The sequence below is a fragment of the Aptenodytes patagonicus genome, chromosome Z (genome assembly GCF_965638725.1).
Source record: "Aptenodytes patagonicus chromosome Z, bAptPat1.pri.cur, whole genome shotgun sequence".
NCBI lineage: Eukaryota > Metazoa > Chordata > Aves > Sphenisciformes > Spheniscidae > Aptenodytes > Aptenodytes patagonicus.
This window is the reverse complement of record NC_134982.1, coordinates 50,323,124-50,348,358: the sequence shown is the minus strand read 5'-3', so window position 1 is coordinate 50,348,358 and position 25,235 is coordinate 50,323,124. Positions and strand designations below refer to the sequence as shown.

General features: G+C 39.9%; 1 protein-coding gene across 6 annotated transcripts in view; it reads left to right on the top strand.

Annotated features, from left to right (window-relative positions):
• SEMA4D (semaphorin 4D) overlaps positions 1 to 25,235 on the top strand; it is a 102,399-nt gene that overhangs the window by 55,486 nt on the left and 21,678 nt on the right. For 5 of the 6 annotated variants that reach the window (XM_076361570.1, XM_076361568.1, XM_076361569.1 and 2 more), the window contains exons 2-13: positions 2,221 to 2,284; positions 8,966 to 9,361; positions 11,743 to 11,888; positions 13,111 to 13,173; positions 15,638 to 15,736; positions 16,962 to 17,055; positions 18,011 to 18,124; positions 19,061 to 19,212; positions 20,980 to 21,155; positions 21,267 to 21,423; positions 22,225 to 22,447; positions 22,901 to 23,016. In XM_076361570.1, the coding sequence (XP_076217685.1) occupies positions 9,268 to 9,361; positions 11,743 to 11,888; positions 13,111 to 13,173; positions 15,638 to 15,736; positions 16,962 to 17,055; positions 18,011 to 18,124; positions 19,061 to 19,212; positions 20,980 to 21,155; positions 21,267 to 21,423; positions 22,225 to 22,447; positions 22,901 to 23,016 (1,434 nt within the window). In that variant the 5' untranslated portion in view covers positions 2,221 to 2,284; positions 8,966 to 9,267. The remainder of the gene's footprint in view (positions 1 to 2,220; positions 2,285 to 8,965; positions 9,362 to 11,742; positions 11,889 to 13,110; positions 13,174 to 15,637; positions 15,737 to 16,961; positions 17,056 to 18,010; positions 18,125 to 19,060; positions 19,213 to 20,979; positions 21,156 to 21,266; positions 21,424 to 22,224; positions 22,448 to 22,900; positions 23,017 to 25,235) is intronic. The other variant, XM_076361567.1, reaches the window with a different exon arrangement.

Genomic DNA, 25,235 nt, shown 5'->3' with positions numbered 1-25,235 from the left:
GTGCGTAGCGTGACTACAGGTGTTGTCCAGACAGGCAGCCAGCAGCAGTGTGATCAAAGGAGAAGAATCAGCCCCTACTTGCAAACCACCCTTCACCTAAGCCCAGCTGCCCTTGCACCCGGCTCTGTGTCAGTGGCCTTCTCTGCCAGAAACACCGATGGTTAGTGGCCCCTTCTGGAGGGGCAGACCAAGGAGGGATGCACTGCTCTTGGGAGCCAAGTTCTTGAGCTGAGGTGCTGCAACTTCGAAGTCCTTGTGGCTCTCCTGCCTCTCCCTGCCTCCTTGGAGATCTAAGGGCTGGTCGAGAGCTGGCCTGGGCTCCAGCCCTCTGTCCCTCTGGCTTTCAGGTCCCCAGTGGCCTCAGACCCTAGCTCAGAAACCTGGAGCCACTTGTGGAGACATGGAAATCTCCATGACAGGCTGTTTCAAGAGCTAGTGAAGTTTGCAGGTCAGCTGATTCACTGCAAGGGTTTTCATGAGCAGTTTGACACCTACGGTAGCTATTTATTTAGATGCAAGTGCTTTATTATAATGAAAGTGCTCGTACAAGCCACAGGCTGCGAGAAGTCCTTTCTCAGCGGAGGCAAAAGAGAATTTTCTTCTCCCCTTAAGGTACCTAAAATAGATTATTATACCTTTGTTTGCTCTGCAAGCAGTAAGCCGTAAGGAAGCACGCTGGGATCTGAAAACTCCGGTTAGCGATAGTGACTGGCAATCAATGGCCTCTTGTGGCAAGCAGCAATTTTTGTAAATTTTAACTCTCCGCTTAAATATTGAGTAGCTACAGCCATAGAGATGATCTGGTGTAAGCTGGTTCATGGAGAGCTTCATAACTGGTTGGATGATTCACAGTTTGCCTGCTCCGTTTTCTCCAGCAGAATGAAAGGTAGATGGTTGTTTTTACAGCAAAAATAAGTCAGTTATATACTGCTAGTGCTTGTGAGAAACATCCAACAGGTAATAGCATAGGTCGGCAACAGCTTTCCATGGGGTATCCTGTTGAAAAAACATTGTGGGGAGAGTCAGACTAGATTCCCCCCTCTGTAATGCAAAAGATCCAAAAGATTTTTTAGAAGATTTTTTTGTAAGCAAAAGTGGGTTTGATGTACCTGTTTGATACCTGCTACCATAATGGCAGCCACAAAACGTGCACTGTTGAAAGACAGGGCAGACACTGTGCCCTTGAAAAGACCCTATATAGACGCTCCCTTTTCTTAGAGACCTGTAATACTGAGCTGTTTCTCATAATTTTGTCTGGCCTGTTTCTTTTGAGGCCTTCTGTCTTGTGAGCCTTTCATTATAATCTTCTGGATCAAGAATGAAGCCTTCACATGTGCAACAGAGATTTTTTTTTTTTTAGGTGCACCCACTTCCCATTTGGGTCTGTGGGAACCCTCTTACTGTTGACTTCAGTGAAATCCAGATCAGACCCGCGGTGACTTGCATTTAAAAACCACTATCCCTTCAGGTAGCCCACACCTTTCTAAAAGCAGTTGGGTGAACAGTGGGAAGTAATATGCTAAATATAAGCTGATGAACAGTATTATGTCTGCATATTTAGAAGTATGTTACCTAGAACAGTGTTGGGATAAATGCATCGTGTGCCCTGTTGTGATTGCTTCAGAGTGGCCCACTGTTCTCCTTTGATTACAGCAAAATAAATTTGAACACATGAGGTTTCGTTGTAAATATCTAGATATTCTTGTTCTAAGCTTGTGCATAATGCAGTCATTCAGTAATGCAGGAGTGTGTTGGAACTGCTTTATATGGATTTAGTAAAGGTAATTGTTTTGGGGGCTGGCTGGTGTCTAACCTTTCTGAGCTTTCTTTCTAAGTCCTGTATCAGTGTAAGAGGGGTCCCAGACTCTTACCAGGATCAATAATTGCTACTGCAGTGCAAATGCTGAATAATTTTATGCTGAGTAGTAACCGGCCAGCTTGGGATAGAGGAAACAAATTGAGTTTGAAAAGGGCTGGTGTGTATGCTTCTTATCAGGATTGCTTAATAGTTTTTTGTGTTAAGTGCAGCATCAGGATCTTGGCTCGTTACATACATGCAAATGTATCGGTTCTGGTTTCTGTCAGAAATGGTCTGCCCTGGTAATCTGGGAAATAAAAGCCAAACTTTTGGGGGAGGATTTATTACAATTCCCATATCAAAACTTACCCTTTGGATTTATGTGGTAATGATGTCAAACCCCATTTCTTATCTCTTTGCAGAAAGGACGTGTTTCTGACAGGTCCCCAGCTCCAGGGGTTTGTGGCAGGCTCCAAGGGGCGGCAGGTACGTACAGTGAAACTAGGGGTATTGTGGTGGATTTGTGGTGGCTGTGTTACAGGTGTCTTTGTTAGTAAAACAAATAAATACAATGCAAGAACACTAGGGACTTAATTCGTACGGAAAAACATAAATAAGGATTTAATGGTAAACTCGACTTACTACTTTGTTTTGCTTCAAGACCAGAATACTTCTCAAGAAACTTATCAGAAAAGGGACTTTTTTCACTCGGGAACATACTGTATGTTTACCTGTGCTTTAGTTACCACTGAAAGGTCCCGTTCAGGATTGCAACCTTCCTATGTCACGTAGTTTATGTGTGTGAGGGGTTACTGGGCTTGCTTTCAGAGACGTTTGTATCTTTGAAAGTGTTGCTGGACACAACACCACTTTTTTTTTTAAAAGCATGTGTGCCTGTTGATTTAAGACACGCAGGTACTTTTGCGAGTGCCGTTAGTTGCCAGTAGGCATCTTCAAATAACTTTGAATGATAGACTCAGTCCTGTGAGCCTGAGAAGAAATGAGGAAGAAGCTGAGCAGTATTTTGTATTGTGAGAGTATGTTTAAGTGGTAGGGGAAGATGGACTTGGAATTTCAGGGACTTTATTTTATGGTCATTTGGACAGTTCTCACTGCAGCACTGACACTGTCACAACCCAGGTTCAGTATCTGGCAGAACCCAGTGAGGCAGAAAAGGATCTTAAAACACATCTCTTCCCTGGGCAGCTCTTGAATTCTGGATTTGGGATAGCTCAACATCCAAGCTAGCAGAGGGTGCTGGCACTGCAGCTGTGGTTGGGTCCCACTGGTCATCCTCGTAGTTTTACATTAATAATTTCTGTTTAATTTGCTTCTATGCAGCCAGGCTGAGGACCTACGACAGTGCCTACAGCCCCTGATAGCTCAGAGGTTGACTTGTCCAAGGCTAGAGTTAGCTTGCTTTTTCTTAAAGAAAGACAAAGCAAGTAGAAGCAAACCCATTTGCTCTTTCCTGTTGCTCTTTGGAATTGAAGGCTAACATGATATTTCTAATGATCCACCCATAATAATCAGAAAAATAAGAATTTTAGTCTCCTATTTGTCTTCTTGTAATCTTGGGGGGGGGGGTGTTTGGCATAATACTTCGTCTTCTTGTAATCTTTGCCCCCCAAAAAGTGTGTACTAGTAAAGAAAAGAACAGGAATATGAGCTGAAAAAAAAAAAAAGGATCTTTTCCAGTATTCCACTGAAGATTGTAAATATTCACTGCTTTAAGATCAAGCATTAGTTTCCTGAGTACAACTTGATGGCATATTTATAGCGCAGAATCAGGAAAATAGTAAATTTCTGTCTTCACAGAAGGTTTCAGCCTAAAACTGGGAATTTCAATTTCCTCAGAATTTTTGTCCTCTTTTAGCACTAGTGCACATCCTCCAGCAAGCTTCGTGGTGGAGGTAAAGACCACATCAAATTATCTTAAAAAGCTTCATCTAATTTGTAAGCACCTAGCATCTACAAAGTATTTTGGTTACAGTTTGAAATGTAAATAATCCCATGCTCTACATGTATGTTAGTCACAAAGGGCTACTGGTATGCTAGTTTAAGGTTTTAACTTACGTCAGCAGAAAACGAGTCCATATGTATTGTATAATAAGAAAAAGAGTGTGTAAAAATGATGTTTTTTCATGAGACAGTCTAAAAATGGCACTGTGCTTGAGGTTTTAAAGGGTGAGAACTAAAGCAAAGGATATATCCAGCCTGTCCTTACTGGTCTAAAATAAATGAACTATGTAAATAAAACTCAGCTGTCAAAGGTAAATTGCGCATTTCTTACTGTGTAATTTTGATTGCTTAAAATGCAAGTATTGCTAACTTTTTCTTCTATTTTTGGAAACAAAACTTTGGGCAAATTGAAAGATTCAGGTTTAAGCAAAATCTCACAGTGGGAGTTCTGTGGTTTGTTTTTTCATGTATGAAGCTTAAAATCTTTGTTATCAAATAAGCATCAATAAACATTGAAGCAGGTCTGTATTGTGTTAAAGCTCACAAAAGCCCTTGAAGAAAAAAGTTATTTTTGGAGAACCTGCAATTTATGCCCTCTGACAGATGAATCCTTTAACCCCCACCTTTTCTGCTGGAGGAAGCAATTTGCTTGTAAATTTGCCTGTCACTGCATATTGAGCTTCATATCCCTCATCATAGTAACTTACAAGTTTTACAAACACATAATTTTTTTTTTTTTTTTAAAATCTAAAAATAGCAGGGTAGGCTGCCTGGGAAACCTGCCATGGTTTTGTGCTCCTGGCAGCAGGAAGGGAGGGTACCTTACAGTCAGTTGTTGCTTATTGTGAGGCCCTCGTTTGCTGTGCCTGGAGAGCGAGTGGTGTGAAAGTGATTTCATGGAGGGGTAGGGAAGTGTATATGTTAGAAGGTCTTCCTTCTAGCCCAAAGGAAGGTGGTCTTTTGTCTGACAGCCTCACTGGGGCTTGCATCACCTGTGGTCATGTAGTTGTACACTGCTTGTGTTGGGGAGGAGGATGCGGCAGCAGCACGGATGGGAAGATAAGCACAGAGTAGGTGGGGGATTTCAAGAAACAGTAACCCTGGGGAGGAGACTAAAGTGCAATAAAAAATGGGAGGAAAGCGATGTGGATGCTTGGTGTGTCTGGAGAGTCATGAAAAGAGTGACAGGATTAGGCCAGGAGAGCCAGTGCCCTTCTGGCTTTCTGCAGGGAGAGGCTGGATACTCTGTGATGCTAATGATCATTTCTTGGGAATCGCAAGGATCCCAGCTATAATGCTGACTGCTGTGGGCATGTCAGTAAATTCTCATACGGTTTTAACCTTCATAGAGAAGATAAAGATAGATCCATTTAGCAATTTGTGTAATACTGAGCAGAATTCAGAAGTTGCACAATGCAACTAAGTATTTATTAGAAGAAAAAAAGATTTCAAAACCAGGGTTGCAAAATTGGGCATTTCCTAACTTTGAAATTCCAGCATTTAGATAGCTTGTGCAAGTATTGTGGCGTACAAGATGCACACTTGAATCCAGCTTTACCATGCTGACTGGGGGAAAAGACACTGACCTCTGGGTTTTTGATGCTGTGTTTTATTACCTATCAAAAAAATAATTTGGTGCTGATAAGGGTTGCTGAATTGACATCTGTGAAAGCTGACATTTTATGTTCACAAATATCTCTTTGTGCTTACTTTGCCTGTGTCCCAGAGGATGGCAAAGATGGCAGTCGTCTTCCCGTTGTTGGTTTCTCAGCTTCTGCCATTGCAGGGCTAGCGTTTTGCATTTTTCCAGTAGGTGGACTGTTTCTTTGATGCCCACTGACACAGACGATGTGAGAGCCAAATGTTTTTCAATTTTGGTAACAGTCAGGATATGCCATCGCAACTCCCTGCTTTCATAATTTGTGCTAGTATTGCCTGTTAGCACTTAGGCAGCCTGAAATTTTTCTTTCTAACAGTTTTGATTTTCTGTCCTTTGAGAGCGCGGAAAGTTGTCTCTTCCCATTTCTCTGCCTGTGCACTAAAATTGTGCACGTCAATGGGAATGTTCACAGCTCTGAATTCCAGCTGTGCTCTGCCAAACTGACAGGAGCTCTGTTAATTGTTTCTTCTTCTATAGTTGCCCTGTTTCTAGTCACCATAAATACATGCATTATGGAAAACTCATGCGAGTAGTGTACATATTATTTTGCTCCAGTTCGTCATTATATATTGATTTAAAAGCAGCAGCAGCAGAGTGCCTAAATTAAAATTACTGGTTTAAATTTATCTCAGAAAATTTTCAGCATTTTTACAGAAAACAGAAAAGTAGACCTGTGGTCACTTTTAATTAGAGATTAATTATGTAACTAAGCATTTCAAGTTTCTTTCTGCTTTGCTTCTTAAATGATCTTGTTTTCAAACAAATTGTGGCTCATTTTTAGGAGTAAAACCTAAAGCATTAGGAGACCTAACTTTCCAGAAATGCAAAGCACTCAGATCAAATCTAATCAAAGCCAGTGAACACTGATGGAGCTGAGCTAATTTGGAAATTAGGCCATTGTCTGGGCTCCCCCCCCACCCCACCCCTTGTGTTATCTAAAAACAGGTTCATATTAGATTATGGATGACTTCCCAGTGGATGTCAGTGAAGGAGTTATTCCAGATAATTTTCAGCACAGGGAAGGGAGGGCAGGGAGAGAGTAATTAAATTGAAGGCTAAATTAAAGGACAAGATCCTGAGTGCATTTTCATCTCTATTTAAACTAATAGGAATGAGAACAAAGTGGATCTTGCACGACTAGGCATGTAACGTTCACTGTAGTCTGTCTCACCCCCTTTTTTAACATGCAAAATTTTACCTTAGATCAACAAATAATGCCCCACAAGTCAAACCTACTAATGTGAAAAAGAACCTGTCTTGCAAACCTATACAGTGGAAATGAATGACAGACTTCTGCTTTGTGTGGCCAGGGCAATTCTCTGGCCACACATCAAAGTAGGCACTAACCCAACCAGACCTTTTGTCTTCTTCAGAAGGTAATGTAATTTGTTTCAGATTTTGTTGTAATTTTGCATTTTCTGAGGTAGGTGAGCTAGAGTAGGAGTATAACCGTGGCTGTAGGGAGACTCAGGATTTTCCTTTATGAGGGCATAGATTCGCTAATCCTATTTTAAAGTCCAGAAAATGTACAGGACTTCAGAAGTCTTTTCTAGAGACATCTCTACCTATGGTATTGTACATAAATGATTGCTTATTGTTGGGACTGGTACTGAATAATGATGTTCTGGCTGTCTCTTTTTAAAAAAAAAAATCGAGTTAACGGGGAATTGATTATTACATGGAGCCTTTTCGGTAACAAAAGGTGGCATGAAAAAAAGAATTAACAGTGTGTAGAAATAATGGCTCAAAGATCTTTCTTCAAACTGCTCTTTCATCCCTTACGTTTCCATTAAAATAAAATTCCTTGAACTGCCTTGAACTTAATCATTGAACTACTGTTCACTCTCTAAATACTCACCTGTAAAGCTATTGGCCTCAGAATACATTTGTATGATACCTTGCAACTCTGAGTGGGCACTTTTTAACGTGTTGGAGAGCAAAATGTGGAATCGCTTATGTATGATAATAAACAGGAGGGGTGCAAAACAGACAAACAAGCCTGGTAAGCTTAACTGAAAATATGATGCCTTAAGAACCAAAATGGTTTATATGATCAAACAATTGGATCTGATCCAAAGTGCTTACCAAAACTAAAAAAATACATAAAATTATTTAAGTCACAGGTTCAGCTTGCTCAAGTTGTGGTTTTGTGTGGTTTTTTTCTTAGTAGACAACAGATTTGTAGGAATAAAAGAGACTTTAAAAAATTTTTTTTAACCTTGGCTGTGATCATTTAGTAAAGCAGGTGTAAAAGCTTCTAATGTATTTGTCCATCTTCTACTCAGCCACGTTACTTCTGTGTTGGTAGCAGATCTGCTGGCTGCACTTCCCAGAGATTCCTTGCCTTTGCCTGCTTAAACCTGGGGCCTCTCCCTCCTAAAGAGGCTGTCAGCAATCATGTTTGTCTTTAGAGACGTTCTTGCTGCAGCTTCGCCTAATTTTCTTACTTCCATCCTCCTCAAGTGCTACTCCTTTCCTCTTGGATGCTACTAAGGATTTTGCAACCCTCCCTTGCCTTCATGCTGGATAACCTCTAAGTATTATGGTTATTTTGGATTGTGGTGTGTTTCTTGGTAGTGTCACACTGGTGACACACACTACTATGGTACAGTGTAAATCTAGCACCTTCTGTGCCCTGCTGCAAAAGACAATGTGCTTTTCTCACCCTGCACCTCCACCCCTCAAGTGTACAGCCCCCAAAATGTATCCATATGCAGTAATCTAGTCATTGATGAATGCACTTGTTTCTCCTGGTAAACACTTTCAAGAGCCTTGACCTGGGAGTGGTTGGAGGAAGATGAGAGCAGTGGAGACTCGTGGAAGATGGTGCAGAAAGCAGTGAACGGTTTTGTTGATTGCTGAGGCCAGAGCCCTTTCTGGGCCTGAGAGTAATGGGTGGCTCACAGACAGAGTTGACTTTCATGACTATCTAGCAGTTTTAGTATTTAAGCATTTTCTCCCTTTATTTTTGTACGCAGTACATTAGCTCTTTGTTTCCATAGATGTATTTCTTTCTACTCCCGCATACCTTGAGTGCATTAGTAGCATAAAAAGACTTTGCTAAAAATGACACTTCTGTTCATAAGATCCCAAGGATGGGAGGTGCGGCAGGTTTGTATAACCAATGCTTAAGATTAATGCTGCACTTCTCATGTCCTTTGCTCTCTGAACTTAGCCATAGTGATTTTTGTTATCTTGGTTTATCATTTATCAGAGAGGTGGAATTTTCTTCGACTCACTATTAAAAGTAAGAAAATATGTAAACTAGAGTTGAATTTTGTGCATTAAACATAAGTGAAAGTTCAAAATGTTTGTACTTGGCATTCTAGATTGAAATGATTGCTTTCAGTTGTTGCCTATTTGCCGTGTAATGTGTGGCTTGTTTTTAAGAATTGTATTTTCACCAATTAATGTACTCTTCATCCAAATTAAGCTATGCAGACAGCTGTAGAAGTATTGCAAGACCGGTGCATACAACGTGCTATTCTTGGCAGTACTTGGGTTTGCTTTCTCTTCTACTTCTTGCTCCCCTCCTCTCTCCACAGCATCATTTATTTCTGCAACGAAACAGAAGAATGTGCTCAGTCGTGCTTCTCAGAAGCTCTGCAGCCTGTGGAGAGTGTGGGCAGTCTCTGTATGCAGCATCCTGGAAAATGTGCGTTCCCTTGAAGAAGTGATCTGCTGAGAAGTGCGTACTTGTACGGTTGTTCCAGCCTGCCTTGTTGCACTGCGCTCAAGGTCTGAAATGCCTGGTCTCTAATACTTTCTGGGATTTGCATTTCTTCTGCTGAAGAAACACTACCTGCCGCAGTTATCCAAGGAGCCCTGAAAAGCAAGGACGCTGAAGATGGCTCTCTGTGCTTTTTATGCAGTTTGGGGTTTGTTACTGGAAGTGGCAGTAGCATTTGGCCCAGTACCGAGGATCACTTGGGAACACAGAGGTAAGAAGAGAAACTTCAGTAGTGTAATATGGGAACTGCCACAACCTCAGGGTTTCTGTGGGATCTGAAACTCCTTGAGGCTGTATGTTCTTCTAGCCTGCTTTCTGTGAGTTTGGTCAGGTGTTGCTGGCTTTGCTCAGCCTATGAAGTGCTGAAGACCAGAATATTCAAAAGTGACTTAGTTACTGGGTTAACTGATTTTAGATCCTTCAAGCAGTTCTGAAAACATAGCTTTTTAAAGGAGGAATTTCAAATTTGGCTTTCTCGGCTGAAGAATCTTGCAGCTGAAGCTTGCTTCAAGAGAAAAACCCAATAGCTGTATTTTGTTATAATCAAATCATTTTTACTTCGAGTCTGAACATATTAGCAAAATGCACCTCTCCAGCTAATAATCTTTTTTATGCTTTTTCAAACTGAAATGTATTTTGACACTAAGCCATCCTGTGCACAAAATAAATCACCAGGTGAAGGAAAGATAAGCATTTGGCCCTCTTCTGACAGCATTATACGGTGCCTAGAATTGAAACAATCTTTTTCACAGAACCCCACTTTGCCTGTATTTGAAGTTGCAGCAAATATTCATAACCTCCCAATACAATTAGCAGGAGTCAGCAAATGTGGTACAAAGAGAAGTAATAGGGATCAGAGAATCCTTTAGTGTTTGGTTTAATAATTTAGTTTGGGTCTGAAGAGAACTCTAGAGCAAGGACTATAGAGCAGTTATTTGCCACTGTTTGTGAATATCCTTTTTTCTTTTACCTCTTCCCCCCCTCCCCCGCCTCCACACCTCCATGTGGCATGGATGCTTTTTAGGTTTTACAAGGTTTTGTGTTTGGGTCCTCCTTTACTACTAGTTAGTTAGCAACAATTACTTACCTGAGTGTGCTGTAACCGAACAAAACCAAACAAGTATATGGGCAGTATGAAGAAGCAGCCCTAAATAAGGATGTTAAATACTGAGCAGTCATAGTGTAGGAAAAGTTAGATGGAGATTAAGAATATAGTAACAATAAGCTGATTTATGAGATGACTGTAGGAAGTGTTTTTCCTGTTTATTGGTGTAGCAATTAGTGAGTCGCTATGTAGCTTTTCAGAAAGAATGGTCTAGACAAGGCTTGTAGTTCCTGCTTAGGCTCCTTGATGTTCCTATCTTGTATAATAGTTAAGATTTGGCAAGTTGCTGTTTAATGGTATTACGGTAATGCAGTGTAGAACCACATCCAAATTACTCAAAATAAATGGAATTTATTTTCATTCCTGCTATTTCTCCCTGTCTCTGTCTGCTAAAGATTGTTGCATTTAAATATGGGAAGGCTACTTTGAATAGGAGGGGGAATCTAGTTCAGTGGAGGAATGAACATGTGGAGTTGTATGAACCAGTTCATCCATTTGGGGAGAATTTTCCTGCCAAGTAAAAGATTTTAAAATGACATGCTTGAGAATCTAGTTTAAAATGAACATTTCCAGAGTATTATAGCTGAAAATGTGCAATTTCTAATGTTAGAATTGGGAGCAATAATACATTGTTTTCTGCCTGTATTTTAAAAAGCCACACTTAATTCATCTTGTGGTAGTGTCTTGCACAAAATATGGTCTCCCAAGCTTTCAGTTATTTTTCCATTATGGTTTTACATGCTGAAAAAATATTCTTGTATATTAGTCACTTTGTGTCATCTTTCTCCAAGCCATTCTGTTCCAGTCTGCATGCTTCCTCATTCCACTGCCTTTTCCCCCGTGTCTCCCTCTTTCTCTCATCTTCTTCCTTTTCATCTTGATTTTCCCTCATGTTATTTCTTTCTATCATATGTGTTTCATCTCTGGTCTCCACTTCAAAATCAGCTTATTGACCCTCTGTATATGGTCCCTCTTTAGCTTCTGTGTCTTCTTTCTGCTGTGGTAATGTGTTGAAGTGTCGTCTTTTAAGGTGCAGGACTTTTTGTGAGATTTGTTCAGGGCAGTTGCAAGGGACGTGGTGACTGACCTGATTTTTCACAGTAGGTGGGTATGTGGAACAGAAAAGGTGAGGAAAGACCTGACAGTGGATGTGTGAAATAGAAGGTTAGAAAAAAGGGAATTAACAGGTAGAGAAAATGAAGGAAGACGTGAGTTATAAGGATCACCACAAGAGGAACTGTTTAGGCATTTGAAATTGAGCAAGAAAGCAGGGACCAGTGATTTTGATGTTGATGATGGGAGCTGCTGTTTCTGCTGAACCAAACTTCTGAGGCGTCTCTGATCTGTTACATGGGTTGTCCGAACTAGCCTTTGTTGCTTTTAAGATACCTAACAGTTGTTAGACAACTTAGAAAAATGACCCATAAACTCGACCCTAAGTGGTCATGTTTGTTCATGTGGTGCTATTTTTTGTTTAATGTCAACAGAGGTCCAGCTAATACATTTTCATGAATCAGAAGCGTCAAACTATTCAACCTTGCTGTTAAGTGAAGACGAAGATGTTCTGTATGTAGGAGCCAGAGAAGTGATCTTTGCATTAAACACAGTGAATATTGCTGAAAAGCAGCATGAGGTATGCATTTTAATACATTATCCTCCATGTAAAAATTGTACTCCAAATTTGACTTCATTTCCTGATATCAGTAGCACTGCGCTTTAGGTGGTAGGTACCTAAAAGAGATACGCTGTGTGGGCTACTCCTGTGTTATTTCTGGAAGACACTATAGAGTAAAACATGCCATCAGATGAGCAGAAGAAATGAGAAGTTGGATATAAACAAGTAATGAGAGGTCTCCTTAGGTATTTTCTTCTTGGGGACAGGATGCTGGACTGGACAGACTTTGGCTATCATCTGTAATAGTGGTTCTTACACATATTTTTATTATCAGGGGTGGGCCATCTCCTGTTAATCTGAATCAGAAGGTAATCTAATCCGAAACAGAAGCAAAGTTGGAGTTTGCTCAGGAGTGGCAGGCTGCAGACGTGCTTCAAATGAAATGAGGGCCCTGTCCTTTCGGTTTCAGCTTCTGTTTTGTGTCTCTAGGTGTGTATGCACAGCAAGCGGTGAGCAGGCAGGTCTGATCCAGCATGCTCAGAGAAGTACTCTGGATATGCTGACGTTGGCTTCTCAGAGTAGATTAGCCCATGCAGAAGTCTGCTAACATTATATTGCTTCCAGTTCATCCCAGGCTCCTGCTTTTCATCCCATCAGCAGCACAGGCTGACACTTAGAGGTGTGGCATGGAGTCCCACCCAGGATGTTTTGGAAGATGCTCATATGATTTTTAATGTGAACAAAATGTTCATGGGTGGTGGTGGGCAATTTCACCAGCATATAAAACTTGTTTTATGAGTCCATGTAACTGTCAGAGTTGTACTTCTCCATATAGTGTAAATTGGTCCAATAAGTTTTCTTTGATCCGCCCCCACCCTCCCCAAGTGTGAATGAAATTGAGAAATACTTAAAATTGAGAAGTACTTAAAACAGTTACAGTTGCATTTTCCTAATGCTTATAGCAGTGGCAACTTCATTAGCGATTTGAGGGGAAACATCATGATGAACTCAAAAGGTAATAGCAGTGGTTTAGCCCCGCTTAAGCCACATGCATTTGGAAGTGTCACCTCCCCAGGAAAGAATGGCTTTGAACCTTTGAAAGCTACTTGCAAAATGGCTTGCATTTGCTGCAGATAGTCTTAGGATTGCCTTTTTTTGTGTGTTATTGCAAGATTTTCAGATCTTGCATTGAATTAAAATGCTTTGAATGTGCCTTTTTGTTGCTTGTTTTTTCACTTAGTTACACTGGAAGGTCACCGAAGATAAAAGAACTAAATGTGCAGTCAAGGGCAAATCAGAACAGGTATGTACTTTTACTGAACTTTGAGAAAGATGTTATACATTTCACTTCAAGAGGAGTGATGTTAAGAAAGGCTCCAACTGTTTGAAATTAAAATTTTCAAATAATCACCAAAATTCTTTAATTAACTTGAGCTTTAGAAACTGCAGCATGCTTAGTCTTTTTTTTTTTTTCTTTTCCATTCTTAGTTCATTATTTCTTGCTGGTGAATATTATTTGAATATTTGAAAATCTGAACACACCCTGATGGGTGCTTAATGTTACCAGTTTTTCCGTTAAAATGATAAACCAGTATTACTTTCACTGAGGTATTTGATAGCAACTGTTGTGTTTTGTTATTGCAGTAATTCCTCCCAGCATTTGATTTTATGAAATGACTTGATAATTTTGTTTGCTTTGCTTTAGGGCATAGGGTTTATTTGTTAGGCCAGTGCTGTTCCACCAGTGTATTTTTCACTAACTACATATATCCTTATTGTGGTGCTCAGCCAGTGTGCCCCTTGCGGTAGCACCTTGCTGGTGTGACCGCTCAGACAGCTCCCCAGCACCTGAGCAGCCTGATCTCCTGCCAGCTAGGCAGTGCAGGCAGCTCAGCCCCTGGGATCCCTTGGTGTTTCTGGGAACCACGGGCTCCTCATGACTGCCAGTGTGCAGGCTGGCTTGCTCATTTTGCCTTTCTGTGGAGATGGTTTACTTGAGGTGGTTGACTGTATGTGGATGTACCTTTCCCCTTGCGTAGCGCTACTTCGTTTAGTGATACGGTAAAGTGAGGGTTTACTGGGCAAGGCTGATGGTCAGGCTTTCAGCACAGGTTTGAAAGTGGAAGTCTGCAAGCCCTGCAAATACAAAAAGCAGTCCTACTCTACACTTCTAGGGATTTGACATCGGCACCCCTGAACCTGCAGCCTCTTTGGTTCACATTGTTATAAAACCCCATGTGCTGCATCCAGGTCTGATAGACATCCTGTATTCGTGGGACTCCTCGAGGTGGGAGTGGGCTCCCTCTCCCTTGGCTTAGCTTACTGCCTTTTCTTCGACTGACAACCATCAATACATTATCCTAACACGAGGTGTGGCAGGTATTTAAGGGCCATTTCCTCCTTGACTGCCTCTTCGGGATGCACTCAGAGAGTGTTATTTGTGTTCCTCAGGTTCAGCTGGGGTTACTAGTAATAATATTCACATACAGCCATGATGAATATGAGAGATGTGAATTTCTCTCATGTGCATGTGCATACAGTTTAGCAGATGGTGTGTGCATCTCCACCAGTCCTCTGCAGAGATTATTGGTGTTAGTTAGAAGGGATGTTAGACCCCATAAATAGGTACTTTGCCAGAGGTCCAAACTTCTCTTCTTTTTTTTTCCCCTACCCCCAGTTTAGCAAATCACACTTATTGCCAGCCATGCTTTTTCCTCATAACCTTTTACGCGTGTTTTGCATAGTGCAATAGTTTCAAAAGGGTCAAGGTATTAAGCCACTGCTGCTATTTCTTACACTAAAATGAGCAGTCCTCTCCCCTACCCATCAACACTATGCTGTTTAGTGCCAGCAAAAAGCATTTATGCAGCTGTTCAAGGACTTCATCTGACAGAAAACTGGTTTTGCTCTTTTTTTTCCCTCAGTTTTCTGCCATACTGAACCCACCATACAGTCACAGAAATACCTGGTTTGGCTCATAAGAGGGAAGAGTAAGGACAGTGCTTACACTTGCTTAAGTAGTTTATGGAACTACAGTACAGTGGTGGTATCTGGCTATGCACCAGCAAGAATTAAGGGGTGTTGTTGATACTGTTTTTTCCCCTGTTTCTAAGTGGGTGTTTTAGAGTTGTTTTTCTTGGTTATTATTCTGAAACTTTATGGTATCCTTTATTCAAGGCTTTGCTCAAACTCTTTGTTGTATTTCAGAGCCAAAGGAATTAAGAAGCTTCCTTGGATGAAAGAGCAATTGATATCAAGGACTGGAAAAAAAAAAAAAAAGGACAGATATAAGTGACAAAGCTTTGTAGCTAATTTAATGGTATTAGAGGTTTCTCTTTTAAGAGACAACCTTGACTATCACTTACTGTTCCATCTAGGCTTACAAGGGATGACAAAGTCTAAAACTTACTCCATGTTTAACTAGTTGTTCCCATGGATTGGATGTGTCTTTGGAGCTTGTGTTTTCATGGGACAACTTGAGATGCACCTTGCTGAGCGTATGATACTTGGTCATGCTACCCTGATAGGTACACTGAGGCAGCTGCGCACTACAAGCTGTAGGAAACCAGATGCTGCAGGACTAGAGCTCCTGGAGATTGTAGGGAGATGGTGTCCCAGTGGTGATTGTATCACCCAGCCTTACTGGTACGGTGTGGCATAAGTAGTAGCAACAGATGAGCTGACAGCACAACTTTAATTGTTTGTTTATGTTGGAATGTGGAAGATGGGGTTTATCAGACTGGTCCTTTTCTCATCCTCTGTTACAGACAGAGTGTCGTAATTATGTGCGTGTCTTGCAACAGCTGAATGATACTTTTCTTTACGTGTGTGGAACTAACGCGTTTCAGCCAACATGCGATTACCTGGTAAGAATGTACAAACATTTTGACCCAATAACAACTGTAACTTAAAAGCAGCTCATTTAAACAATGAGTTAATCTCCATTCCCAAAGACTGTCACAATTTCAGTGCCAGTCGTAACATTTGGAGCATTTATTACACTGTCCCACAGTAAGATAGAGTATGGAAATAAACCGTACTGTTCCTTTTTCAAAGCGCTTACTGAATTATTGATTCATCTTGTTTAACTGCGGATTTACTTTTTCTTAGCTTTCATAATTCTTTGTGTATTGTCCATTAGCATAAAAACAATTTCTAAAACTGAAATTACATTCTTTGCGACTTCCACGCATTGCCAAATCTCCCTGAAATTTCTCAGATTCCTGTCTCTGCTTGTCTTGTCTCTGCTCCTGGCTATGCCACAGCTTCATAGTGCTGAATGCTTCAGAGTGAAGTCTTGGCGCAAAATCAAAACTCCCTTTTCTTGCTGCTGACTCTTGTATCGTTCTCCTTTCAGAATTGTTAAGAGCCATAGTAATTGAGAAATCTTGTAATTGTTTTGTTCTTTTTTTTGTCTCCCATGCCTACAAGTCTGCCTGCCATCACCTCTGGAACATTGCGAGAAGTCATTGCCCTTAGCCTCCAATGTCTTCATTACACAGTATAACCAATCACTTCCTCAGTACTGTGGTTACAGTTCTCCCATCATCTTCCTGATACTCATTCCCTCGTTTTTTAAGGGATTTACAAAGTAGCAGCCAAAGTAGTTTGTTGCATTGTAAAATTTAGTTGGATTATATGCATCTCACAAATTTAACATAATCTCAAAAATTGCTAAATCCATTTCAGAAAGCCTTCTTGATGTCTAAAACTCTCCATTTTTGTGCAGGCTAATTCAGTAATTGCCAGCTCTTTCCATATATCAATTAACTTCTCTGCCTTTCCTGGTGTCTGGCTTTTTTGGGTGCTCTTTCTTGAGGCCTGTCTGGATTTAACTTTTCGTCTTCTGCTCTCTTCTGGTCCCACTCTCACAAATCATAGGATCACATTTCCTCTCTGTCTGCTGGACTGGATAAGATTTTTCTGAAAATGCCTATGCCTTTTATAATATTACAAAAAATGCCTTTGCTGGAAGTTGATGATATAGTCCATTATTTAGTGTTAATTTTTCAGTTACCTTTGCACGAGTCAAGTGGCTAAAAGAAAAAGTGCTAACAGTTGTTTTGTGGTTTTCAACTTAATTTTTTGCAGAATTTAATTTCATTTGAACTTGGAGGTAAAAATGAAGATGGTAAGGGCAGATGTCCATTTGATCCTGCTCAAAGCTATACATCTGTTATGGTTGGTAAGTTCAGATTTTGCATACCTCAGTATTATGTATAAAAATGTTTGATCTTTTCCGCTGTCATTCTCCAGTCTCTCAATATCAAAATGGTAGATTGTGTCCATATTTTTATATCTTTACTGTGTATCTAGATAGACGTTAAAATACTTACGTAGTCAACCTTAGCAAGTTTCTTAAAAGGAGAACTTAAAACCCTAGGTTGTTTTGGAAGCAACTTTTAAAATACTAATTTTTTAAACTATGTTTTCAGGTGTTTAACATATTTAGTCCAGGTAGTCTAAATGTACTTTGACTGCCTTTGTAGTATCAGTTACTGCCATTTCAGTAAATTTAACAAGTAGAATTTTTTAGCTGTCCTGAAGACACATCCATGAGACAGAATACGGAAGTGAGGTATTTATTGCAAGTGTATTACTGCATGGTTAGACACCACTGAATCTTGATTTGGTGAAACCAGAGTTCATGGCTGTACCCTGGTGTCACAAGATCATAAAAGAGAAGCTCAAAGTAACATGAAACAGGAAATGAGAAAGAAAAGAACACACTCTCTGCATTGTTGCCTAAATTCTTAAAAGTTTCATTTGAATAATGGTGGCATAGAAAGAGAATAAAATAATTACTTCCAAAACTTCTGTGGCATTTCTTAAGTAAATTTGCATGTTTGTACATAAACTGTAGGTTTACGTGTTAAGTGTTAAAGTACCACAAAAACAATGCTGACTTTTGCAAGTTGCTTGTATTAGAGCAATAATAAACCCAAGTGTGGAAGTGTTAGCCTTGAGAATCGTCAGCAGAAATGTAAACATAGAAGACATGTCTGTGGCAATTTAGAGGAAATCCTTGTTTATCTTTTCTTGTGGGAAGTTTAAGCTTACATAGTCTCCTGAAATATTTATGTACCCTTTTTGGTATCCAGTGCATAAGAAAGTCTAAAATATTTGTTTTTGTGTTAAAGATGAGGAGCTTTATTCCGGGACTTCTTACAATTTCTTGGGAAGTGAGCCTATCATTTCACGGCACTCTCATCAGAGCCCTCTGAGAACAGAGTATGCAATACCTTGGCTTAATGGTAAGTGGGCGTGTGAACTGGCCCAACCAAATTGTTTTTCCTTCTTCAATGTCACACTTACAGACAAAGAGTTTAAGTGTCTTATCTGGGGTAAGGGGCAATTGTCTAATATCTCAAAGGGAATGGATATTGTTGTACTGGCTGACATGTGAGTGTGTGCCCTCATGTCTGCCATCAAGAGATTTTATTTTGAAATTTCAGAATTTTTATCAGCATTGACAATGAAAACAGCTTCAAGACATACAGGCTTCAACTTGACATTAAAGGGCTACAGTTTATTTTGTATCTACTTGTTCATCCTTGCAATAATGCAGCATAGTTATGATAGAGTAAGGAAGAGAATGGTTTTGGTCTCTAATGGATTTCCAAATTGAGCTGATCATGGTTCCTGATGATTTCAGTTCCTGAATTTCGAAATTCACCAAGTTTTGTGAATGCTCAGAGGTTTGTGGCTTTCTGCCAAAAAGGACCAAAATCATGAAGTTAGCATATTCCAAAGGATGCATTATGTCCAAAAAGTACAGGATACTGAGTTTTGTAATACATGTTGCAATGATACTGTAATTTTTAGTGTTTCAGCTAATAGCTGAAATAGAGGAGATGCAGGCAAGGGAGGGTACCTCTCCAGGCCCATTAGAAAACCACACTTGAGTGTGGACTGAAGAACGTTGAAGTAACAAGATAATCAGACCATAGAGATCTCTCGGGTATCTTAGTGCTTTCACATAGGGTTTGTGGGTTTGTTTTTTTCTCTTTCTATTTTTTTTGGAAATGCTATTCATATTATGAACAGCAAACTGTGTAGGCAGGTCAGTGACTGGAGAGCAGGTAAATGCAGTGTGATGTTTGGGCGAAAGAGGACTCCTAGAGGGTTTTTGAGGGAATCAAGTTAGTAGTCTCATATATAATATAAAATTCTTCTCTTTGTATCTGTAGAGCCCAATTTTGTTTTTGCTGATGTCATAAGAGCAGATCAAAACAGCACAGATGGAGAAGATGACAAGATATACTTCTTTTTCACTGAGGTGTCTGTGGAGTATGAATTTGTTGGAAAACTGATGATTCCAAGAATAGCTAGAGTGTGCAAGGTGGGACATAGTTCAATTTAATTTTACTAATTCAACTAGAATTTTTTGTGTGTGTGTTAAAAAGCATTTATTATTGTGGACTTATTGCCAATTAAATGGAAGTGGTCGAACTTAGTGAATCGTAGTGAATCAGCAATTTCAATCAGTTCTTCAGAACTGGGGAAGCCTAGTTGTTGCTTTGGGAAAAAATACTTTATTTAATTTTGCACAATGGTGAAATTTCAGTATGTCTGAGGGTTCTGCCCACCCCTGGGGGGAAAAAAAACAACCACCACAAAACCCAGCAATGGAAAAAGTCTCTCCCCTGGCTTTCCTTTTTTTTTTTTTTTTTTTTTTTTTTAAACAACTCTAAGTTTAAATACAGCTCCCTGGGAAGAACTGACTTTGGTTCTAGCTGAGCATCAGATAGGCTGTCAAGTTACTTTCAAGTAGCTGTATACAAACAAAACTGTAGCTGTGTCCACAGCAGAATAGCTCTTTACTGTGGTGTAGCAGATGGGACTTCCATGAAGCTGTTAGAACTGCCAGAGCCTCAAGGAAAACGGTCACCAGCAGCCTGATTCTGTCACACTTGCTGTGTTTAAACCTCAATGTGTTAGGCTGGTTCAAGTACATACTCAGGAGTGTTGGTTAAAAGTCTTGCTGATGAAAGAGTTTTTTGTTTCTTTTTTCCAGGAGAAAATGTTGATTTAACAAAAACCTTTGCAGTGGAATGTATCAATTTCCTCAGGATTTTTTTTTCCAACAGGAAATTTATCTAGCTGTTTCATTTTGAGGTTGAAATGTTTTATTTTGACTTTACTGTTTTTATATTTAAACACGGAAGTCAAAACATCAATAACAAGTTAGTGCCCTTGAGATTTCCATTAAACAAGCAGCTGGAGGCAGATTTACATGGAGCTTATTATTATGGCCTTCTGCCCACTGACAGCTTGTGCACGCTTTAAAAGGGGAGTATCATGGAATATGAGAGCTTTATTGCTGCTGTTTGTTTGAAATAGGAATCAATGGCAGGTTGCAAATCTATAAGCATTTATACTTAATTGTTTTCATAAATTTTGCAGATTTCCTTTAATACTTTGCATAACAGTATTGGATACTGAATGAGAAGTATTAATAATGTTCAAATATTCCTGCTTTTTTAAGAGAGGTAACAGAGCTATAGCTTGAGTATCAAATATTTTGAAACATTTCTAGTCAATGTGTCTTTCCTTCTTTAAGCCTTGGTTCTGCAAATTCTTGATAAAGGTGGCAACTGCTTGCAGGATTAAGCCATTGCTGCATTTCTTCTAATGAAATTATTAATGTCAGGCAAATTTTAAGTGCATATTGCAACATTAGAATTTAAATCACAGTTTAGATGTCACAGAACAAATGCAACGTTACTTATTTCTCTCAAGGGAGAGTATAATACTTCCATGGTTATTTTACTTGTTCTGATAAGCAGGTTTTTTCTAAGGGTACATTGCTCATCTCAACTTTTCAAGTGTTGCTGAAGTATGGGTCTTTTATAAGTCTCATATCTCATCTTACCTCCATGTGTTGATAGAAACCATTCTGCATTATTTTTGTTGCATCAACTAATTTTCCTGTGGCTTCCTTACTTTTCTGTTTGTGAATGTGTTAACAATTATTGATGTTGCTCTAGATGAAATGTTAGAAAATAACAGGGCTCAGTAATTTCATGCTGTATAGCAGTGGTTCTTAAATGCAAAAATGCTGCTAATTCTCCTCACAAACACCTTTTTATTTTTTTAACATCAAAAGAGGGACCAAGGAGGATTAAGGACTTTGCAGAAAAAATGGACTTCCTTTCTCAAGGCCAGATTGATTTGTACCATCCCTGATAAGAATTTAATTTTCAATATTATCAATGATGTTTTTATTCTCAAGTCTCCAACATTGAAGGAACCAGTGATATATGGAGTCTTCACCCCACAACTGTAAGTGTGGTATAGCCTTTTCCTGGATAAGTACTTTTAATCTCAGTTGGTTACTGCAACAAGTAACGATTACTCCTATGACTTTTTTTTTCTTTCTTCCTGAACTTTTAGGAATAATGTGGGTCTGTCAGCAGTGTGTGCATACAATCTGTCTACTGTAGAAGAGGTTTTCTCAAAAGGAAAATACATGCAGAGTGCTACAGTAGAACAGTCTCATACAAAGTGGGTACGATACAATGGGGAAATTCCTAATCCTCGACCTGGTGCGGTAAGTTTCTGTCATCGTTTCTGTCATCTTGGATCTGATGACTAGTCTTTTTTAATGCTCAGGAGTAAAGAAACTAGAAAGTAATAGGTAACCTATTAAAGCTTAATTTTAGTTTGCCCTGATCTGGGTACCTTTTGTTGTAAAGACTTTGTAGAAAAACACTCAAGTGATTTATTCTGAACTTTGTGTCTAGGAATCAAAGTGGGGGGTTTTAATTTATAATTGGGTTATTTGCTGGTTTTGTATTTTCGTTATTTTGTTACTAATTTTCTAGTGCTGAAATAGATGTCACTATACACTAGGCAACATCCAATACTTTTTAGTTCAGATGAACAGAAGTATAGCAATCATTGCATTGTCTCAGTAGGTTCAGTAGGTTTATCCAATGCAGTGCATTGTTCTGCAAACTAAAATGTTCATAGTTCTGGGTCTCTTTCACACTTTTCTTACTTTCTTATGTTCCCTGCAGTCATCTTATTGGTACTGCTGAATGAGGTGACAGTTAAAAGTAGTTAAGAAGCATGAGAGTCCAGAAAGAGTATTTTCCTAAAATGTATTTTGGGCCCAAACAAAAATGTAGTCCGAAATTCAGGGATTAGTGCATCGCAGAAGCCAAAGTGCTATGAGACCTGTGGACCTTCCTTGGTAGAATGAGTATAATGTAAAGGTGTGCTTACTGGCCAAAATGATGCAGAGAAGAAAATGCATGTAGCTGCTGTTAATTGTCTCTATTTTGTACAAGTAAATGATATAATTTGGTTCTCTTTTTTTGGTTTGTTCCCCCCTGCCCTCCCCTGCTAGTGTATAAACAATGAAGCCAGAGCATCAAACTACATGAGTTCTCTGAATTTACCAGACAAAACATTGCAGTTTGTTAAAGATCATCCTCTAATGGATGACTCGGTGACTCCGATGGGAGATAGACCTCGACTAGTAAAACGAGATGTGAAATATACCCAGATTGTAGTAGACAGAGTCAGAGCACTCAATGGCACCATATATGATGTTATGTTCATCAGTACAGGTGAGTTCTGCAAAAGGTGTGTGGTTTTTTTTAATGATACTCTGATTCTTTAGGCTGAAATGTGTTCTAAGAGAAACTCTTGAGATTTCCATATTTACACTGCTTTTACACCAGCTGGTGTTTTAAAAAAAAAAAAGGGGCCATGGTGAGTAAGTGGAGAATCTTACGTGCTTTGAAAAAGTATTGCAGGAAAAGAACTGCAAAACTGCAATGAGTACAGCAAAAACACACATAAGATAATCCCTAAGTGGTCATTCTTTGTCCCAAAATGTTATTCCTTGCTCAGAGCTCCTTATGATGGCAGATTTAATGGTTGCCATTGGCACATAGTTGTGTGAAGTCTTCAGCTGAAAAGCAAGCAGATTACTGAGACAATTTATAGCAATTGTGCAATTTTTTTTCTGCCTTTTTATTTTAAGAATCTTACTTAAATATATTGCTTTGCTGTTTCAGATCAAGGAGCCCTGCACAAAGCTATCAGCTATGAAAATGGAATGCATATTATTGAAGAAACACAGCTTTTCCCAAACTTTGAGCCAGTCCAAACTCTCTTGCTTTCATCCAAAAAAGTAAGTGCTATAAGCATCACAGCATTCATCTCACTGTGCTTTTCCACAAAACTTCTTAGTACCACCTTGTAACCTTGTCGTGATGGAAGAATGCTGTCACTGTGCACAGAGCCAAAGGCTGCATCTGTAACTCCTTGCAGTGCAGCAATACCATGTAGTGCCTGCTGCATTTCAGTGTGTTTGGTAGGTGGCAAGCTTCTGAAGGTATGTAGAAGGGGAAGGTGGTGGTGGTGGGCACAGGTGTGCAGGACTTCACTTGGATTCCATGTGCAGAAGCTGAAAGCTGTAACGTGTTTTAAGGTACCAGTTTTCAGGTTAGGAGTAATGTAAAAATCCTGACCCCTTGTGGCCATTGCAAATCCGCGAGGAAAAATCCTCGGGGGTTTAGCAGAGGAGTGGTATATTTTCTGAGGAAATAGACCTGAGAAGAGGGAACGGTCTTGTCTAGCAGAGAGACTCATAATTGTGTAACTAATTGGTTTCTGATGTCCCAAATCTCTCAGGTTCCTGCATGCTAGATGTATCATGAGAGCAGTCACGTTGGTGCGGCTGGGGGTGAGGACCACTGATGAGGTCCTGTCTGCCCAGCAGGGTACTAGCTGCAGCTCCAGCTGGGGGACACAAGCCTTGCCGTGTCCCAAACGTGCTGGCTCCAAACCCAGCAGTCATTCTGCGCTATTAATCAGTCGCTGGGTTTAATCCTGGAGTGGTTTTGTGATAGTGGGAGGATAATCACTGCGTGTACTTTGTGCACTAGTTAGGCTTCTGGCCCTAGTTACTCAGACCTGCAGATCATAGAATCATAGAATAGTTTGGGTTGGAAGAGACCTTTAAAGGTCATCTAGTCCAACCCCCCTGCCGTGGGCAGGGACATCTTCAACTAGAGCAGGTTGCTCAGAGCCCCGTCCAACCTGACCTTGAATGTTTCCAGGGATGGGGCATCCACCACCTCTCTGGGCAACCTCTTCCAGTGTTTCACCACCATCAGCGTAAAAAATTTCTTCTTTATATCTAGTCTAAATCTACCCCCCTTTAGTTTAAAGCCATTCCCCCTTGTACTGTTGCAACAGGCCCTGCTAAAAAGTCTGCTGCCATCTTTTTTTATAAGCCCCCTTTAAATACTGATAGGCTCCGTGAATGTCTATGAAATTATTACCCTAAGCAGTGGCTTGTAGCATCAGACCCGTCAACTGGTGAAATTTTGTGATTTCTTAAGGAAAGAATTACTCTTTTGAAGTGCCTGGTAGTAATACTGGCATTCAGTAGCTACCTAGTGATCGGTAAATGCTCTGCAGCTAGGGATTTAGAAATACTGCCAAGATATCTTAGAAACAGCTTTTACTTTTCTGTGATACTTAATAAAACTTTGCATGCCAACATGATCAACTCGGTGGAAGAGAGCTTTATGCCATAATTCTTTCAAGCTCATCTTGCATGCTTATTTGTCCTTTCATGCTTATAATAGAAGTCTTGAGGACAGAGTATACTTTTGATAGACAAATGAAAATCCATGATTAAAAACTTCTGTGCTCATAGATTTCAGTAAAGATGTTTGTATTATTTTTGTATGATGCATCACACCGGCAACTTACTGTGTGTGTGTGTATGTATATAAATATAAATGTATGCTAATTTCTTCTGCTTTACCTGCAAAGAGAGCTTCAAATGCCTTGCTTTGACAGGAAGTTTCAGCATTTGCCCTGTGATGGAAGATAATGATAGATAACTCTTCTAAGAAATACGCTAATGCCCATTCTTCTAATTGTGGGTAAATTGTGGGATCATTCATACACTGGCTTAATTACGATTCCCCCATTTCTGGGGAGTGGAAGGGAAGGGATAGGCATTACAGCCTGGTACCAAAGACACATGATCTAGCAGTTTCAGTATGCACTTGGTAGCCAAGGCTAGTGTAGAAATGATGGCACTGAATTTATTCACTCTGAATCCAGGTACCACATTCTCAGTTCCTCAAGAATATCCTCAAAGGGGGCAGTGTGAGACATGGCATAGGGGCTGCATGGGGAACACGCTGTCTTTTCACAAAGAAACTTCTCTCAAAGCTTAGGATTTAAACAAAACACTGCTTCCCGCACAGCACTGTGGAGAGTAACAGCTTGTATCTTCTGCAAGGGAAAATTTCCATGTTGCTAGAATAACTTCTGACACAGAAAACTAACACTCAAAACTGAAGCAGTGCTGCCCAGTATATTCCCATA